We start from the raw sequence: 20,263 nt of genomic DNA, 5'->3' as shown, positions 1-20,263 counted from the left end.
CAAAAAATTACTTCAGATAAATTATCTACTTCATACAAAGTATTAGGCATATTTGGGATGACATGGTTAAAGCAAAGCAGTCTGATGCATATATTCAACTGATTCAAGAGAAACCAATAAATAATGACAGGTAGCCATTAAGAATTACTTTAAAAACACTCGATTTTCTACTGCTGAACCTATATGGGAGAAGAATAACGTGGCATAAATTTGGCAGTTTCTCATCAACTTCACAGTGTAACAGCAGTGTGTTAAGAATGATATAAATGTGTTCAGAACACCTAAAAGCACAATCACAGTAGTGGTTACTAGTAGTTAGTACTTGTGCCCAAAAACCACTTGGGAAATCAGTATCTTACCAGCAGGCAAAGGAGAAGAACTTCAAATGTATTACAACTCCCTAGGAGATAATTAGCTAAATTACTATAGCCATTTATTAAATAATCTGATTTTCCCTTCACCTCTACATATCATATTCATTAGTACCAATCACTTCCCCAAGTCACATACATTTATGCTCTATTAAAAGCGGGGATTCCTCTTAAGTGTTAAACACCTCAATTTCAGACTTACAGCACTTTGGAGGTAAATTGTGGTAAGTGTCCTCAATTCCTACAGGTAACTAAGGACTGGATAGGTAAGTGCACAAAACCATATCCCACAGATACTTGCATCCCACAGATTTTGAACATCCACTACTAGAGTAAGAAACACTGTTCTATTCAGGATATAAGTACAGTCTTACTGTATATGCCCCAGCTTCTGAAACACTCCATTTGCTGTTGATCTACGACTTATTTCTGAAATAGGAGGGAGAAAACCAACACTGAGCAACTCTTTTAAGGTGTTTGGGTTTTTTTTTCCCTTAGGCTTCAGTTAAACAGTGGGTATCAAAATTCAAAACATATTTATTTGTACTGTATTTCTATATTATCATACTTTTTCAATATAAAATTGCAAATCAGCTAAGGCCACTTGTGCTTTATACTGATATATGTACATATATAAAATCAGATAACCACCTATTCATACAGTCAATAAAACAAACAAGCACAAACACAACAAATTAAAAGAAGCAATTTAAGCTGTCTCATTCTTGCACATTATCCACTGGGAGAACTTGACCCAGCAGGGACAACAGCTATGGACAAGGTCCGCCGACCCAAGCATCAGATGAGTGGTGGCTGTTCTACAGCACAGCCAGATACACTGTGAGCAGGTGCACAGTCGGCAGCGTTTGTGCAATAGCTACAACAGTTCTAAAAATAATGGTAAAGAGCTGTACTTAAGGACAAATTTCTATCTGTAAGAAATAACCTAATCCAAATTTACAGGCAAATTCTGTCCCATCCCCAACTTTAACCAGGCGGCTTTCTTATTTTAAGAAGTAGTTATTGCAGCCTTATGGCCCACACTGATTTGAAGTAATATCTAACTATGAGGGGCAGTATACAGTCAGTGATTTCAAACACCTATCTGAAAACCTGAGCTTTCATGAATCTTGCATTCATTTATTGGTGAGCCTGGGTAAGTAACGTTTTCTTTACAACTCTTCATTCTTTCAACTAGAAAATAAATTGTTTATTAATCCCAGGGCTATTGAGAATGTTAACAACTGCAAAATAACTGCAAAAAAAACCCAAACAGATGAAAAATCCTAGGCTATGGAAAATGTAGATGCAATCCTAAACCCACTGATGTCAGTGATGTAACCCAGTCTTAAAGATGAGCAGAACTAGGTATTTAATTATGAAAATAAACTATTAATTATGTCAAGCAGCTATGTGTTTTGCTGGCAATGAGGACATTCATAACTAGTATTATTTCAGTACTAGCAAGCAGAGTAAGACTGAACTACCTCGTTAATTTTCATTTCTTTTGCATTGTTAACATAGTTCTAGAATTAACATATCTGCCAAGCTTTAACATGATTATAATGACTATGTCATCCCTAACCACCTGCATCCCTAACAGCCATCCTTTCCATAGAGAACCAGCTGTGTCCCTTCCTCAGTATATAACAATATACAGTACTAGTCACAATGTTCAGAATGAGAAAAAAATTCTTTTAATGAGGAAATTATAATCTGGAAAAAGACAAGATGACTAGAGAACAGGACAAATTCCAAAATCTGACTTCAGAAAGCAAGGTGTTACACATCTGGCACATGCACAACATACAAGCACATGTAGTCTTTCCTATCTGTCATGCCCAATATCTTTAATCCATTAACCAACTGAAACATTTGAGAAAGGTAGAAGTTTCTATAACTACATTTTTAGATGTGTCGTGGAAGAAAATCAGCAGTTTTATTTAAATAAATAAATAGCCTCCACAAGCACACTGAAGGTAAAGTTCAGTCATAATATCCTATAGGACCAGCCAGTCAGCCAGCACATATGTACTAGATGACAAATTAAGCTCAGTTCCAGACCAGCCACAAAATGCTTTTTCTTTGAAGAGGGCAGATTACTGCAATGAAACATGATACGTATGATAAAGGACAGTAAGTCATTAGTTCCACAGTAATGAAGCAACTTCTCTGAAGAACAAGGGGTTTTTTCATGTTTCTTTCCCCTTTAATTTAAAGGGAATCTGTAACTAACAGTTGTCTTTATAGCTTAAATATATAGCAAAATGTCATTAAAGTTCTTTCTATCAGGCTTCGTCTAAAGATCAAGTGTCAACAGTCTTTGGTACATTCACTGATATTATGACCTTAAAGATGCAGCTATTTCACACATGCTAAAAATAAAATCTGCTTAAAAAAAAGCAAGGACGAACATACTGAAAAGAACAGAAACTTCAGGCAAATTGTTTCTACTCCTGATGCTGGATAAATTCTACACAAGTAATCTCTCTACAGAACCTGAAAAAGTAGAGCAAAGCTTCTCAAAAATTTGTTTCCTTGACAACATCGACAGACCAAGAGAGGTAAGGAATCAAAGTCATAAGATGCCTTGTAGCTTTGTTAGCAGATTTTTTTTTTAAATATATAGCAGTATGTGAGATGCTTCTATAAAGCTAGACTTCTAGAAATGAAGCAAAGTTAGACTGGTGTTATTTATATTTTTAAACAGCAAAAATACTCAGAATTTCTCAACTGTTAAAAAAAAAAAAAATTGAGATACTCCCATAATGTATTACAGCCACTTAGGAACTTAAAACTACTCTAGCTCAATTTTTTCCAAACACCAAAATCCTGACTTTTTCACCAGCAATCTTACTGAAGCATCCAGAAGGGAGATAACACCCCTACACGTCTCCCATCTCAGGTGACATTCTGACGTTAGACCGCACAGCAGCTGCCCACAGAGATCCTACGCATAATTGGAGGGCTGAATTTATTACAATACCAGTTAAGCTTCATTAGAGACACTACTTCATTGACATCTCTAGCCCTGACTTTTCCTCCCCTAGCAGGCTGGTGATGCTGGGGGGAGGACAAGGTGGCTTATTTCTCTGCTACAAGCTACTTCAGAGAGACTTCGTAAACAGCTGGAAGAGTTCTCAGTAGAAAGGAAGTGCAGATCTCAGCCATTTGGGACAGAGGGGTTTCTAAGAAAAAAGTCAGATAAACACTTAATATTCTTGATATTTCTGTAAGTAATGACACAAGTAACCAAAAGTCTTTTTAGGTGACATAAGGAAACGGAACCACTTGGGGGACTACACTAGTATTCTTTAAGGAGATCTTAATTCAAGAGACATTCCCAAGTTTCAAGAAAAATTAATGCCCTTACAGAACTGAAAATCTAACCCAGAAGCTGAGAGGTTCACTGCATTTTTGCCCCTTTTTTTTAAATGTCAGTTTTCACACAAGTGTTAAGATAAATTCTAATCCAAAGCAGCACTGGATTTAGTACTTATTAGTGAAGAAGGAAAGAAAACAATGGCCTATCAAACAGCGCAGAGATCGGGATGGTGTTATTTATACTCAAAGAAACATACTCCTTTGAAAAAATCCTTTGAGGCACAAAAGCGTGTCAACTACTAAGAACATAATAAAAATTAAAGTCATCTCCAGCTGTGGATTCTGAGAAAGTGAACAAAGGCATTACAAGGATCTCTGTTTCCTTGACAACACATTGCTGGAAACAAGAAAATAATTTAAAAAATACGTCTCTATGTAACAGTGATCTCTAAACGTATCTAGGTATTAACATACCAAATGTGGAACAACCCTTACCTACACATACCTTTGGGATGAAGAGACCAAAATCCACCACCTTCATGAACTGTTCTTTGCTGACTTGTGTTAATGGCTTTTGCATAACAATTGTGTGAGAGCTAGCTGTTACATCCTGACCTGTATTATCATCCAGGCATAAACACAGTCAGAAGCCTTCATTGATGGTCAAGCATATTCCTTCCTGTATGATGTTCCTTTTCTTAAAAAAGAAGCATTATGGAGAATACTTCTCTTTGAAGCATATGAAATAATTTTGTTACAAGAAGATCAAGGTATACGAAGAAGCCCTTTCAGCACTCAGGAAACTGGTAATACTATGCATACATCTATCATATAATAAGTGCACTTCCATCTTAATAATCAGCAAGCTTAAAGTCCTTGAAAAAAATACACATAGTTCTAAACAGACAAGGGAAGAAGGTCAGAACAAGGCATCATAAAGAAAAGTCTGCTTCAGTATTTCAGTAGCCTATTCAACAATAGCCTCTTCAAGAGAATGACAATGCTATTTTCACACATCTAGGCAAGGACACAATCTCCAGAATATGAGCATTTCCTTGCCACTACCAAGATAATGGGGAGAACTTCTTGTTATTTTTAAAATACAGTATTAAAAGTGTACCAACATTACAGAGATCTTGTTTTAAAACATTTCAGTTAAAGTGGAATATATGTATTAAATAGGATGACTTCCCAAATTCTCATCTTATGCATCAGCTACAGTTAAAGGAGCATTGCCACAATTAGGTTTTTAAAATTAATCTAAGAATTGCAATACTTGGGGTACTAGCAGCACGATACCTAATATTGCTTAGGGAACTGTTGCTGCTAGGCTAGATTCAAACTAAGTTATAGCCATTTGACAGCTACGCATGAGTTTATAGGAAATATGCTGGCAGCTTAAATTCATTCCTTCATAAACAGACATGCGTGTGACCGAACAACAAGAAACACCACCTATTTCAAGTGAATTGTGTGCAGAATGGTTGAAAACAGAAGCGTGACAGTTTGTTACTCTGAGGCAGGGCAACGGCAGTATCTAGGAAATCTCTATTGCTACCATCAGTGCTACACACATTATAGGGATGAATGGAAGCTATCGTGTCCCATGGCTTTCAGTCCGATAAAACAGGATCAAGAATAACAAATTCCTAGAATATACTACTGTCTTTCTCCTAACGAACACACAACCACAAAAGAATAAAGGGTTTTGAAAATATTAATAAAAATGGTATTTCTTGGAGTACTTGACACACTCCAGGAAGCAAAATCCATACATTAAATTTGACTAGTACAAGTAATATACCACTCTAGATCTAATGATCACAAAAGAGTCTCATAAGACTGGAGAAGTATCTGGAAGAGATCTCTTGAGGTAGCAAGTTGCAAAGATGAACTACTTTGGAGCTCAGCAATCCCCTGACTTGAAAACAAGCAGAGGCCAGAAGAGGACTTAAAGGCACCATAAACCTTTGACGTGTTCTTTTTCTCTAGGCATCTCCTTATGAACCCTACTAGAGACTGACCACTGGGCTAGACAGAGCCTTGGTCTGAACCAGGATCGCTGTTCTTGTGTTCTTAATCATGAGAAGCAGGCAACACCTCTGTTCAACAGGCTGACATTTTTAAACTTATTTTAAAAACTTTTGCTTTCCTTGTATAGATTCAGCTGTGACTAAATGGAGATACAGTTCAACTAGGCAAGTAGGCAACAAAATGCATAAGAAAAACTTCCAACAATGTGTTACAATACAAGCCATCCCATCAAAGTGCTATTAATACACATTTTGCACACTGAAGAATCAGTACTTTCTTTCCTTGATCCTGTTCATCAATGGAGGGTAAAAGTGCTGAAAATGAAGAAATACTTTACAACAAATAGAATACCTGCTGTGATGCTCTAAATAGAAAACCAGGAACACAGAAATAAAAGTTTACAGATGGTTGTATGAAGACGTTACCTTGAGTTAATTTTAAGACAAAATAGGAAATACAGAATAACGATATGGGAAGCTTCAAGTTATCAATAATTGTTAAAAAGCTAAGTCCAGCATAAGTAACTAATGAAAATGTTTACATCTCTGGCTCTACACAATTACAAGGTCTTCCAAATAAAAGACAATAACAATGTGAATGCCATATAGTGGTTTTGCAATTGGTAAGCATGTCTTTCAAGAGACAACTTTTTATCTACCCTGCTACCTAAGGTAAACAGCTGTATTCAATGGTAACCTGTGATTCTGCATTCTACATTTGGGGTTCTAAACCAGAAATACCAAAACAAGGTCTGATGTTCAGAAAGTGTTGAATAACCACACACTATGGAAACCAAGCACCTTTAATAACAGTGCTGAGTCTCAAAATTTATGCAAAAAATACTAGACGAGATATTAAAATCACAAACACTATTTCAGGGTTTAAGTAGGCAAAACCAAAAATGGCAGTAGTAGCCTAAATTTCATTTAGAGCAGCTATTCAAACAAAAGGTAGAGAAGAAGTGTTATCCAAAGAAAACAAATTTAATCAGTTCAGACAATCATGTTTCACAATCCTTAAAATACATACTTAAACTAGAAACATAAGCCACTGATAATACAGTCAGAATATAATAGTGAAGAAGAGCACTGCCACAACAAGAGCTCCCAACAATACTTTCCGTAACTTGAATCAGGTTTCCTGGCCCTTTCTCTGGTTACCTAGGCTAGAAATACTATCAGCTTCCCCTTCCAAAGAGGAAGCTCAAAATCCTAAGAAAGTAGAGGGTGAAAGACTTGCCAAAGCCTAAATTTAAGTTTTGGGGGTGTTTTCCATTCCTTACAAATTTAAAATTTAGCATGAAATATTCTTCTCTTAATGCTCCAGATTTGAAGAACTGTGGGTAATTTATCTGCAATAGGTATCACTTCCAATATGAGATTCTATCTTCTTTCAGGTCTCTATGAAATTTTCTTATACGTTTTGCAACACATGCATAAACTTTTAATTTTGGTCTTTCAACGTACAGCATGGAGGCAAACGTTAAAGTCTTCCAGTCTTTAGAGGCACAGTTTCGTTCCCATCCCTTTCCAAGATGCTGAGGAGCCCCATCTGCTGGTAGAAGTGTTACTCTAGAGAATTACACCCCTGAGCTGATAACTGATTTTTTTCAACTGTACCACTTGATAACTGTTTGGGTATTTTTAAATGCAGCCATACACAAAAAATTAAGAGCAAATACTTTTAATGATAAATATGAAATCCTCTGAAATAGTGCATTCCTTCCTAAAGATGCAAGATATTTATACAAACTGCTTCAGATGATCTTTCCTGACACAAGGCTGTTCTTCAGTCAACACAAACTGAAAACATCAACTCATTTTTTGCAAACATTTTAATATGACTTACACTGATTCATAAAGAAGATCGTAAAGTGCATATTGGTTAATCTGGGAGAACATAACAGGAAGACTGTTCTTTTCCCCTGATTTAAACAAGATACATACACACACTTAAAAAGTAAGAAACCACATAATCAGTTCTATATATACATTTTAGATATATCCCGTATGATATGGATGATTTAGTCATAGTAATTTAGATGGGAATAAATAAATTAAGATCACTAAACTAAGATAACTAAACCAAGTATTTCTTCCTCTCTATGCCAAAAAAAAAAAAAAAAAAAAAAAAGAAAATCTTTCCCAGAAAGGGAAATTCTTAATTTGTGATGAAAAATCTAAGAGGAAAATATTTAAGCACATAAGAACAGATAAGAGATGCAAAACTGGCTAAATACTACAAAAATTGCATATGACTATAGATCTTTTGATTTAAGCACAACTTAAACTACCACAGTCAGTCAGATCTGCTTAGACAGAACTCTCAGTTCTGAGAAATCTCCACTAATATTGGACTCTTCAACAGATAAATGTTTTAATGCATAGGCCAAATGCAAGGACTGAATCCAAGATATTTACACATAAAAATATTCAGTTACGGTTATTCACATGACTAACTGAAAGTATATAGTTTTGAGGCTTTAGATTGCCTACTCTCTCTGATCATACAGGGATTTTAGGCTTCTGACTGTGCTCCGAGTTTTATCCGAATCTGATGCTCAAAGTAAATAGTGCAAATGTCCTGAGTGTCTGCATATTCCATTAAAGGGAAAGAGACCATGCTTCCACTGCCTGGATTTAAACTAGCAATTCCAAGCAGGTGTTTTTGGAAAAAAACAACAAAACAGGTAAGCTGTGGGAAGGTACAGGATCGGAAAAAAATAGTACATCTACATCTGCATTTTCAATCAGTTGTTTTACGCTTACACCAGAAAATGGAGAACTTCAGGCAATGATAGACAGCCAAAAAATCCCCAGAAGATAAGCTACTGCTGTCATAGTCACTAGAGATTTATGGGCTCATGACCCTAGAAAGTTAGCGAAATTAGTTTCATACCATCAAGTCAATACTTAATCTAACCGTGCCCTCTACTGGCCTGAGAGGTACTTGTGTAAAGGTGCAAACTTTAAAGATGCTACTGCTCATAGTGCTATAGGTTTTGATTTCATTAAGAAATAACAGTAAGAATCATTCACAGGTATTTCTCTACAGGCTACCTTCCAAAATATGGAATTGTGCTTTAATATACTTTGTATACATTATTACTTTATTAATGTTTTAGACTCGCATTCTCTGAAGCGTTGCCAACATTAACAGACTCTAATTACATTGAACTTCCATGGTTTGGGGCACCTAAAGCAATTAGATTTCTTCAAAAACCAGCTTTACTGTTAAAGATTGCTTCTAATCAGAGGTGGTAACACTACTTCAGAAAAATAAAGTAATCTTTCTTTCTGCCTAGAAGACATAACAGACAGGCTATTATTTCCATTTTTTTAATAATTTTACATTGCAATAACAGCTTTGATTTTTTAGATTGTTTTACCAAATTTAACACATCCATTATTTCACTCATCAGTAAAATAAGGCTCTAAGACAGTAAACAAACATTAAGCATATGATGTGACAGTTTAAGACAAAAAGTCAAATTCAGACATATTAAAGTCAGAGGTGCATATACTTTTGTACAATCTGAATTTAAATTGCTGCTTACCAAAGACATCCACATCAGCACTGTTTGCATACCTTAGTCTTCTCCTTCTAAGTCTGCTCTTCAAGTAGCAGCCAATATTTAACTTATTCAATTTATTAAAGAACACTTGCAAAGAAAACCAAAGGTACTTTTTTCTTCCATCTAATCTTCAAGACAAAGATGTAAAAAAAGCTTGGGAAAGAAGATGAAGGAAGAATTACCCACAGTTCAAAGTATTTAGACTTTGATGATGTGACAGGTTATGCTGACTATAGAACCAGTGAAGTTATAACTTAAAAGAATAAAAGATAAGCAATTGAGAGGAGTAAATTTTATTCATGCTATAGATCTGGGGTTTTCTCTTCCATGAGCACCAGTGCTTTAATAGACATTGGGAGAAAAAAGCAAAACTCAGTCCAAGATTCAAGAACATCACTGCTTTGAAGACGCAAAGTCAGCACATACTTCACAGGGCCCCATGGCAAAACTGGGGAAAGTGGGAAGGAAAAAAAAATTCCAAGATAAGAAAAATCATACAAAAGCCAAATGAAACTCAATTCTCCACCACAAATTAAACAGCAAGAGTTAAAAAAAAAAAAAAACAAACTCAATTTTAGTAAGAGAATTTAGGAATATTTTTTCCTACATGAAATCAGAATTCAAATTCAGTTTTCAAGTTCCCTCCTCTCCTTTGGTTTTAGGAGTATGCTGATACAAAGGGTGTTCTTCTTGCCTCTTTACTTAGTAAGACTTACTTAAAGCCCTAAATTTTAGCACCAAATTTTAAAGTAATTGTACCTGCTATGTTAAATATGTTAGATACAATAAAGCATGCTGTCCACCAAAAAGGACACTTTCTGTGCGCTCTTATCAAAACGATGTTCCTGCGTAAACCCACTTCGGAGGACTATTATTTGAACACAGAGGTGGCGCTAGCCCTGTATCTGGGAAAGCATATGCATAAAATATTTTTACTAGACATTGTTAAAGTGAAAGTAAGACTCATTGGACTGACTAAATTAACAGAGAACTGAAGCCAAATTCACTAAAGCTAGAAGGAAAATACACTTTAAGTAGTGAGCAATTAACCCTTGAAACAAACTTAAAGTGGGAAGACTCCTTAGATCATGACAGGACACTGTTCTGGGACGCAAGACCTGCTACACTAGTTCAGATGAAAAATCCATCTGACCTGAAATACCCTCCTCCAGCAGTAGTCACTTAGGCCTGTCAGAAAGGTAAAGCTCCTCAAAATATCATTCCAGTGTTGGCAGTCAGTTGTTTAATGCCTTAAGGCAGAATCTGTATCCAGACCATAGTGCTTATGGCCATTGTGACATTACAGTAGGAAATAATGAAAGCCTAACATTAATACAGATTACAAGAAATGACCTAGTAGAAATCTAACTTCTTAAGTTAAGATCTAAAACACTGACATGTCTAATACAAAAGAAAAACCACATTCCAAAATAATGGAACTGACTGTAGGTACAGTGAAGGATTGGGCTGGGTCTTGTACTGCAAAGCATCTCCTCAAATTCTGAATACTTTTGAACTGCTAAATACACACAAGCAAGGACATTATTCCCAGAAGATCATTATTCAATACAGTATTTTTAAGTTTGACGATTGGTCCACAAAGCATCTTGTTTTACATTACCTTGATTGTTTTATCCATAGAAGCTGAGAGAAGCATGTGACTTTGTTCTCGTACAGGACACCACTGGATTTCATTAACAGGGCCGCTGTGTTTAGACATGTAAAATATTAAGCTTTTGGGGACTTCAGTTAATTTATATTTGGATCCCAAATATGGCTTAATTAATTCAGAGATCTTTCTCAAAGTCTGCTCTCCTGATGTGCCTAGCTTAACATCACAATCCGAGTTATCTCTCTGATCAGATTCTTTTTTTTCAGGCATACTGGGATCTTCTTGACGCAACCTTTTCGGGATATATGGTCTAATCCCTTTTATGGCAGTAGTACTGTCTTTATGTATTCTCTTCTGGGAAATACCATTTCCAGCGTTTGTAGAAGAGCTTGATGTCTGTTCGTAGTTTTTGTAGGACATACATAATGCAGTATGGCCAGAGTATGCTCTCCTACAGTAAGGAGGTGTCAAATCAGTGTTATTATTCTGTGCATAGTGCTGAGGGGGATCTTCACAAACAGTGCTTGTGCCAGAACCGTCAGTGTTCTCAGTAAGTTGCATTTCATATGTACATTTTGTACCCAAACTACTAGGTGCAAAGTACTGAACACGATCCACAGAAGAACTTGGAAGGCTTGTGTGTATGCTAGAAGTATTGGGGACTTCAGTCTTTTCAGTTTCTGCCTCAGAGTCTGAATCATCATAAGCAACCAGTGACGAACTCATAATGGCTAGACACAGCAGACTCCAGAAATCATTTGGAATCCTCCAAAATGATGATCTACAATAAAGAATTAATTATTCAGAGCACAATTTATTACAGAGTTTACAATCTGAGTAACTTAAGGATATAAATATGCTTTTCTTAAAAAAAAAAAAATCATCCATAACTTTTATTCTTGTTTATTAATGGAATATATTCCTCTATTATAACACATCTGTACATTCAATTATGCAACACGCGTACATTTTTAATGCATTGCAGAGATGCATTTACATACCACAAAACAATGAAAATGAGCATAAAAAGGAAAACAAACTTGCCACATAAGTACTGCAAATGACTTTAACCTTACTTGCAGTAGCACTTCCCCACATATACACACAAAAAGGGGTAATTAATTATGCAATGTTTTTGTATGTACATTTACAAGAATACAAATACTACAACTATTTTAGAGTCAGTTTAACAATATCTATTTCTTAACTGTACAGATGGCTTGAAAGAAGTCTGAAGGGGTTCACCCGGCAACTAAAAAAGTAAATACATTTTTGACCCATTCAGCAGTCTTGCAGTATAAGGAAATTTTCCAATTACATCCACAGAACAAGTTCCGCACTGCCTTTACTTTTACAGAACAGGCTTATGCTAGAAGCTACACTGAATTCACTGTTTGCATTTACTTACAGAAAAATAAGAGCACAGATGCCTTCTTTACTGTGGAATACTTTTTCAAAGTGTCTGTGAGAAAGAAATCTCATGCTAAGACTGTGTATGTAACATGCTGAATAACTCACCACCGTAACAATCCCACCAAGCTTCTTCCAAAAATTTGGACAGAGCATGTGGAGTATAGGGTTAACTACATTCAAACAATTGATATGTCTGCAAAAATAATCTTTCAACCTCTGCTATTTATAGTCAAAAAGTACTGCTATCCTTCAATTGCTAAGGTTGATTAAATGGGACATTTCAGTTCTGCTTTGTTTCCTTGCCCAGCTGTTAGCTCTCATCATGCTAAAGTGATTTAACCCACAGCACTTTCAGATCAGCTGCTGAAATTCTTTGGTTAGGTCAGTGAAGAAGCTGCCTTCAAAAGCATCTTGATTAAAATGAGAATGCTGTACAAAAGTCGGTATCTACTTAAGCATTTCCAGAATTGATGCCACAAATGCAGGTCCTACAAATACTACTGCAGGAGTACTACAGTGCAACTTGTAAAGATTAGTCATTTAACTTCAGAATTATATCTATTTGAATTAAAACAAGCATGTTTCATTTAACCTACAGAAGTGTTACATTACAGGCTATGGTCTGTATTCTGTAATGAAATTTCCAAGCACAGATCCAGAAGACAGGTTCCTATTAAGACATACACATTCATCATCACAGATCCTTTCCAACATAAGTTATCAAGACGTTTAACAAGGAACAAGGTAACGAACGTTTTAGCACATAAAAGCATCAAGATCTCCCTCTAGAGGACATTTTGTATTTATCTGAATTTTGTGACAGCAATTAAGAGCAAGGAAAAATTATTTTTTTAATACTACAGCTTTATTTATTAAAACCACTTTTCACTTAAACAGTGCCAAGGAAAAAAAAATAAGCAGTGTTTCAGGAAAACTTAACTAACAATTCAATTCAAAAACAGTAAATTGAAGTTTTTAGCAGTAAACTGAAACCTCTTATAAAATAAATAGTAACTTTAAAGGACTGCACTTCTATAATTGCAACAAGTGGTTACTATTTGTATTGCAGTGCTGAAAACAGGCCTCAGCCAAAATGCATCATGTTCAAAGAACAAATACAGTAAGAAGTTGGCCTCTGGCTGAAAGCTATAAATGAAGATACACAAGTGGATTGGGTTAGACTTTCAAAGTTACTTTACTTTCTTTTAACACAAAAAATTTAAGCTGAGATTCAGAGGTAAGTGCAAGACAGTGCCTTGCACACACCAGGTTAAAAAAGTTTCCTATGGGATACTGGAAAGAAACTGTCCCATTATGTTTGGTCAGCATAAATTCACCCCATTACACACGTCACCCATAAGCCTTAGTATTTTTGTAAAAACAAAGCATCTCTGTCCTCTTAAGACCTACCATTCAACTTCTGTTTTTAAAAAAACACCACCCCGAAGTTGCTAATGATGCCTTAACTAAAGAAAAATGCAGGGGGAAAAAAAAACAAACCACCATGTACTTCATTGGAAACATACTGTAACTAGACTGTGAATTGATTAACGATATGATTCACAACGTACCAAGCTACGAGGGAAACTCACAGAACTTTTGTTTTTCTTCCGTTTTCACACGACTGATTTACCTGTACCCATTAAACCAAAGAGCGTTAAGTTTGACAGGCACAACACCACACGCCCTCTAAGTGACTGTGTCAACGCAGGCGTGACGTAAAAGCTGAGCGCGGTCTCCGGCGGACCCCGGCACCGAGGCCGTTTCCTTCCCCCCTCCCCCGGCACCGGAGCCGTTGCCGCTCTCCTCCCACCCCCCGGGCACCGAGGCCACTCGTGGGGCCACCGCCACCTCCACCCCGGCACGGCACGGCACGGCACGGCACGGCCGCTGTTGCCGCTATCCCCCCACAAAGCCTGACCCTGACCCTGACCCTGACCCTGACCCTGACCCTGACCCTGACCCCGGCACCGGGGCCGCCCCGCGGGTACCTGCACCCCACCGCCGCCACCGCCGGCAGCGCAGCCCGGAACTCACTGGCCGGCCTGCCGCGGCTCCGTGTTTAAAAGCGCGCCGGGTGGAAACAAGGTGCCCCGTTCTGTGTGTCACCGTCCTTCCGCAGGGACTGGGTGTTGGGAAGGGCAGGGGTCAAGTCGCAGCTCACTGGGCGCAGTGGAGCCCTTCTTCCACCGCTGCGGGCAGTGTGGAGGGCGCTTCGTTGGGCTGTTGACTGTAGGTGGAGGGAGAGCAGGGGGAAACAATGGTTCCGGTCATATGCGTTTCCCAGCCGGGAGTCGTGAGTGACGTGCCGGCTGCGGGGTGATGCAATGGCAGTGACAGAGGAGGGGTGAGCAGAGCGGAGCTGAGCCGGGCCGGGTCGGGCAGGGCTGGGCCGGGCCGGGTCGGGCAGGGCCTTGGCGAGCGGGTGAGGGCCGGGCCGGGGATGAGGCCTGGGTGAGAGATCCCGGCGGGCGGGAGGGGGGCTGTTGTGGCCGGTGCGGGGCGCTGGGAGCGGGGGTCTCTGCGGCGCACATTTCCTCCCTCCCTTTGCGAGACGTCGATGCTCTTGAGGGTTTTTTTCCTCCACTCCGAGCGGGGCCGCAACCCCCGTGGCTATATCGCCAGCGCGTCGGGAGAGAAAGCTCTTTTCCCTGGGAAGCGGTGGAGGGGGCGAGTCCTGGCCGCTGGAAAATGCGGCCCAGCCCAGGGAGGGCAGAGCTGGCCTTGCCCTGCCCAGGCGTGCGTGTGGTAGGGAAGCGTTGCAGGGTTCCAGGGTTAGAAACGTTAGCTTGCTGGTTGATTTTATGCGTAATCGTTCCTGCACAAGAGCTTAGCCCTTAACAGCTGTAGTATAGTAAAGATTCATATTGGACTTTTGACAGATGAGAGTGGTCATATTATCATCTCAGGGAATCATTTTGCACACTTTTATTGTATTTTCATGCATAAATTGATGATTACCATGACTGGGAAGGTAGGCCCGCTATAAAATGCAGCCTGTGTTGGAGTGCATCTCAAGGCATGTTTCGCACGACATCTGTGTGCATACTACCTGCTTTAATTTCACTGTTCATTTTTTGTTTTATTTCCAGAAGGCAAAACAGTTTTCAGGAACATAAGTGCTGTTAGACTTAAATTCGTATTCTTTCATTCGTTGATGAAAATTTTTTCAGGACTTTTGTATTACTGTTGTCTTTGGAAGTCTTGATGTACCTTCATGCAATGTTTGTCATGAAAGAGCTCTTCTTAACGTAATGTGAAACCTTGTTCTTTGATTCTCAGGTCTCTAAATTACCAGATCAGATAGCAAACAGTGAAAATGATCATAGATTTGTGATTGTCATCCAACTGGAAAGAGGGAAGAATACAGTTGTTTTCTCATACCTATGCCAAGGATTACTTTTGAGCTTTGTCTCATGACAATTCAATATTCTGAAACAGTGACAAGAGCAGTACCCATTACAAGTTACCATGCGTTGTGTAGATAGAAAAGGCACACAATTCTCGGCTTTCAAGTTCACATTGTGAAAGTGAGGCTTTTAAGTTCATCTTCGACTCTGGTCCTAGATGTCCTAGTAGTCCATTCTCAAGTTCCCATGTGTCATTTTTTCCTCCAAATCTGTTTGCATATGGTATCTAATGTGTCTGGGACTGTTAGTTTTCATAATATTCGTAAGAAAGCAAGAAAAAATGTCCTGATAAAATGCAGAATATCCAGTCGTTTCTTTTAAATGGTTCACAATTGTGTTTATGAATTTCAAAAGATAAAGACCTATGTTCCATATTACTGAATTCCTGGCTTGAGTTCCACCAGTAAATAGGACAGTACTGAGGTAAACAGAGATAAGTTTTAGGTAGCAATCAATATCTTTTGCATTCTGTAATCATAATATCCTCATCTCTTGTTGCAGGGACTAGATTACTTTTGCTCCTTCGTAATGAAAATGCACCTTCCTTTGGGATTCTTTGCTCAGCTTAAATCCATATTATGGCAAACTTTTTAAAGAGTCTTTCTGTTATACTGCTTTCCAGTATGCGTGCTCAGTCTCAGCTGTGACATCTCAGCCTTTCTGAATGGAGGCAATCTATCAGGAAGAAAGTATGTTCAGGAGTTAAGTTAAAACACCGAGTCACAATTTGTTCTACACCAAAGAATAATTCCTGTTTACCTTTTTCTATTTTGTAAAATTGAAGCCAGTAAATATAACTGGTATATTCCTACAGAAAGGATGTGTGTTAATCTTCATAAACATTTTCTAATATGAATTTACTCTATATACTTTCTTTTCCAGTTAAATATCTTGTGCCCATGAAAAAGAGGAAAACACTAGTATCCAAATAAAAGAATGTAAGTAAATTGTAGGAATACATCAGCGAATTGTTTGATATGCTTCAAATTACCTCTTCAAAGTAACACTGTCAAACTGCAAATAATCAAGCTTGAAGGGATCGTGAGTAGGTTAAAAACTTAAGTATTACTGATAATACATTAGTCAGTCTTATTTTAGTCAATTATGTAATCTAAGTATGGTATCAGAGTTAATAGACTAAACAAATTAAATTAATAAGTGGATGTATACACCTCTCAGCTTTCTCAGGGTATTCAACTGAAGCTGAAATCTGGGAATATTGCAGCTGTCTGACAAACAAGACCTTAATGATAGATATGTTTTGGTAGCCAGCGAGTTATCAAAGCAACCTTCTTAAGTTTCTAGGCAGGTGAAGGCTTTTTACAGTGGCAGTTTAAATACATACCAGGTAAATATAACCAAGGTTGTGATTAGGCTGATTATTTTGTAGAAGGAAGGCTTTGAAATCCTGCTAAACAGCTAATGCAACTATTATATGCTTTTGTTTCCTCTTTTTTAATTCTGGGGAAATGGAGCCAAATGAATGTGGCTTTTTATTAATAGCTTTTATGATTCACGTCAGTTACATATGTATCTTGTAAACTCAATCTATTCATGCTTCATGCGTAGCAATGGATCAATAATATGCTAGGGAGTTTCTCCAGAGAGACATAATCCTTTGCAAGTCAGTAGGACTTTACGTGGGCACAGAGTTCTTCCTTCATGGACATGGGCACAGCATGACAGAGAATGCTTAGGGTGAATGCTGTGTTTCCAACACCCCGCTGTTTGCAACTCAGTATGAAGTTAATTTGCTCTTTCAACTTGCATTGCATTTGTCACTATCACATCTGAATACAGTGCATGTAAAATAAGCATCAGTGTATGAATTTAGATGACATCACTTTCCTCAAGAAAAAAAGTGATACAGTAGCTTGGGTGACTGCATAAATCAACCATGTCAGATTGTGAGGCAGCACTTCACAACCCTGGCCAAGTTGCAGTGATAGTTTTAATGGAAAACTTACTTTTCCCTCATTTCACTTTTGTCATTAGAATCTGCACTGTTATCTCATTTTAACAGCCTCAGGTTTTATGAAATTCTTTTATGATTCTCTATGTGCTTCTCTGTGTACCTTGTTATTGTGGTATGTTCATCCCAAATGGATTCATTGGAGATAGTTGCAGTTTCACTTAGTGTTGTTTTTCTGACAGATGGTGTCCTCCTTACCCATTTTTAACACTTATTTTCTTCTATGTAAGTCTGGCAAGCTCATTATAACAAAACTATAATGGTTTTAAAACTCTCTTCCCATGTCAAGTTAATGCTTATTTATCCTCAGTTCTGAATATTTAAACAGCATGATGCTTGAATTTTTACAAAAAAAATGATTCAGAGCATATGTACTTCTAAAGACCTCATCATTTTGTACAGAGAGCTGCTGAGCATGAATAATTTTTGAAAATAAGTATTTCTTAAAATAAGGAATTCTGTCTTTGCAGTTGAAATGAGTTTTCACTCCTGGCAGATTGATAACAGATTCACCAGATTTCTTAGACATAAATAAAACTCTATTTTTATATCAGAGATTATCTAAAGACAATTTATCAGGTAATTTTAGAAAAATTAGAGGAAGAAATTGCTGGGATACCATGAATTGCTGTGCCACCTTTGTGGGAGGTATATGTAGTAAAGTATGAGTTAATTCAATGTAATCCATGTTACAGGAGTTTCCTGTCTCGGAAATGACTAAGAGGTGTTCAAGGTACTCATTAAAATTAAGTACAGCAGAGCTTATTTATAACATTTTGTATTATAACTGATGGGACAAAGATCAAGATATTTCTGATGTAGAGTGAAAATTATTTTAATGCATTTGATAACAGAAACTGTATGCTTACTTAACATTTTGACAGCATTATTTAACTTTCTGTACTTTCTACGTTAGTGTACTGTAAACTATGCAGTTGTAGTTTTCCAAAGTCTTCGTTGCTATTAATTAATAGACCAATAAGAAATTTTCAGATGATGTTATTAATATATACAATGTTATAGATGTTAGCCTGGGAGAGAAGCCTGTTTGTGGAAGCATTGGTGTGCTCTGTGATAGGAAGCTCCAGTGATCAAGGTATACATTGGACACAGGAAGACTGCTGTGTTATTATTCTCGGCCATCTCGTCATCTTAAGCCATCTCCTAGGGTTATTTTTCCTACATACCCCTGAGAAATAATAGTTCCTTGAATTTACAGCCTATTGCTTACCCAAGGACTGATTGTTCTTTAGAAAGCAGCATTTCTCACTAATCATCAGTGTGTTTCGTAACCTCTGGAGGAAAGCTGTAAAGAAGATGACTAAGCTTTTCTCTTGTATATATTTCTTTGGGCTGAAGTACTATATTACATATATTAAGACAAAATTCCATATGATAGTTACAAAAATGTCATTATCATACATAATTTGACAGGGTATCAAGTAGTACAAAACCATTAACTAATCAGGAATCAGATAACCTCTACCAACTGTTCTGAGATGCTCTGAATTGTACATATATTTAATTACTTTTACTTTTGTCAGGAGTTTGACTTTGAAAAGGTGTTCTAGTGTTAAGTACATAGACAAAAAACTTTAAGAGTGATCTCTAAATTTGTTTGGTACTCTTGTCAGTCTCGGTCCATTTCTCTATGAAACTGAAGCTCATTGTGTTTATGTCTCCACATTTATCAGTCTGATATGAATAGAATTAGGTATGGGGTCAGTATAGTTTTTATAGTCTTATTCTGTTCATCTAATCTTCAAGGTATACACAAAAGAATAAAACACAGTATTTTTTGCCCTACAGTTCTCCTTGTTGTTGTTGCTGTTTTGACTCTACAAGCCAAAGAATTGGAAGACATTAACTTCAGTTGAATTGTAAATAAACAGATCTTTTTCATTCTGGCAAAATGGCTGATAGTCCGAACTGTGATTTGAAATCTCTGAGTCCGCTTCAGCTGTTTGAAAGAGTAACTGAACAAGGAGAGAAAGTCAGAGCACTGAAAGCAGGAAAAGCACCAAAGGTATTTCCACTTCATGTTTTCAACCCGTCATTTTTCAAGTTAGGTCTGTCTTTAAGAGCGCTGAAGAATATGATTGTTCTGAGATCTATTTTGTATTGTAGTAAGAAAAAAATTTCGTTAAAAAATATTTATGTCCATTTTGTGAACTGTGGACATACCTGGAGCAAGGTAGTTACTAGGAAGAGCAAAGTTCTTACTGCTGAAGTAAGAACAGATTCATCGGCTTAGAAGTCTGCTTCAGCCAGTTGCCATGCTACATGATGGGATCCCAGGTGTTTGGTTTTCAAGTGAAGTTTGTATCCCTTGTATTCTGCCCAGGTTTAGATTCTTTGTTAAAATCTCTTTCTCCATATATTATTGTACATGTTAGCAAATATGTCTTCCTGTAACTGTACTGGCAGTCCCTGCTTAATCTCCCTTAATTAATTTAGTAATTTGCCATTAATTTCAAGTTCCCTATTCTGTCATCACTCTGTTGGCAAAGAGAGGTCAGTTTTAATATGGACTCTCTTAGTGTATTGCCTGTG

At 37.4% G+C, this 20,263-nt stretch overlaps 2 protein-coding genes across 13 annotated transcripts in view; one reads left to right on the top strand and one right to left on the bottom strand.

Annotated features, from left to right (window-relative positions):
* WDR25 (WD repeat domain 25) overlaps positions 1–14,505 on the bottom strand; it is an 88,913-nt gene extending 74,408 nt beyond the window's left edge. For 3 of the 7 annotated variants that reach the window (XR_015702317.1, XM_087747699.1, XM_087747694.1), the window contains exons 1-3: positions 14,320–14,454; positions 13,900–13,961; positions 10,925–11,696 (exon numbers count right to left, since the gene is read on the bottom strand). Coding sequence is in view for 6 of the 7 variants with exons in the window: in XM_087747699.1 (XP_087603825.1) it covers positions 10,925–11,641 (717 nt within the window). In the remaining variant the exon portion in view is untranslated. Of the gene's footprint in view, positions 1–10,924; positions 11,697–12,323; positions 12,378–13,899; positions 14,085–14,319 lie in introns of those variants that run through there. The other 4 variants (XM_087747697.1, XM_087747696.1, XM_087747698.1 and 1 more) reach the window with 4 other exon arrangements.
* Positions 14,506–14,614: 109 nt separating this feature from the next.
* Positions 14,615–20,263, top strand: part of WARS1 (tryptophanyl-tRNA synthetase 1) — a 32,398-nt gene continuing 26,749 nt past the window's right edge. The window contains exons 1-3 of one of the 6 annotated variants that reach the window (XM_087747700.1): positions 14,615–14,675; positions 16,621–16,676; positions 19,520–19,736. In XM_087747700.1, the coding sequence (XP_087603826.1) occupies positions 19,623–19,736 (114 nt within the window). In that variant the 5' untranslated portion in view covers positions 14,615–14,675; positions 16,621–16,676; positions 19,520–19,622. Of the gene's footprint in view, positions 14,676–14,703; positions 14,754–16,620; positions 16,677–18,405; positions 18,444–18,733; positions 18,807–19,519; positions 19,737–20,263 lie in introns of those variants that run through there. The other 5 variants (XM_087747701.1, XM_087747702.1, XM_087747704.1 and 2 more) reach the window with 5 other exon arrangements.

The sequence above is a fragment of the Nipponia nippon genome, unplaced genomic scaffold (genome assembly GCF_047370975.1).
Source record: "Nipponia nippon isolate SJK-2023a ecotype South Korea unplaced genomic scaffold, ASM4737097v1 scaffold_11, whole genome shotgun sequence".
In the NCBI taxonomy this organism is placed as follows: domain Eukaryota; kingdom Metazoa; phylum Chordata; class Aves; order Pelecaniformes; family Threskiornithidae; genus Nipponia; species Nipponia nippon.
Note: the sequence above shows the minus strand (reverse complement) of the source record. Positions and strands in the feature narration are given on the sequence as shown.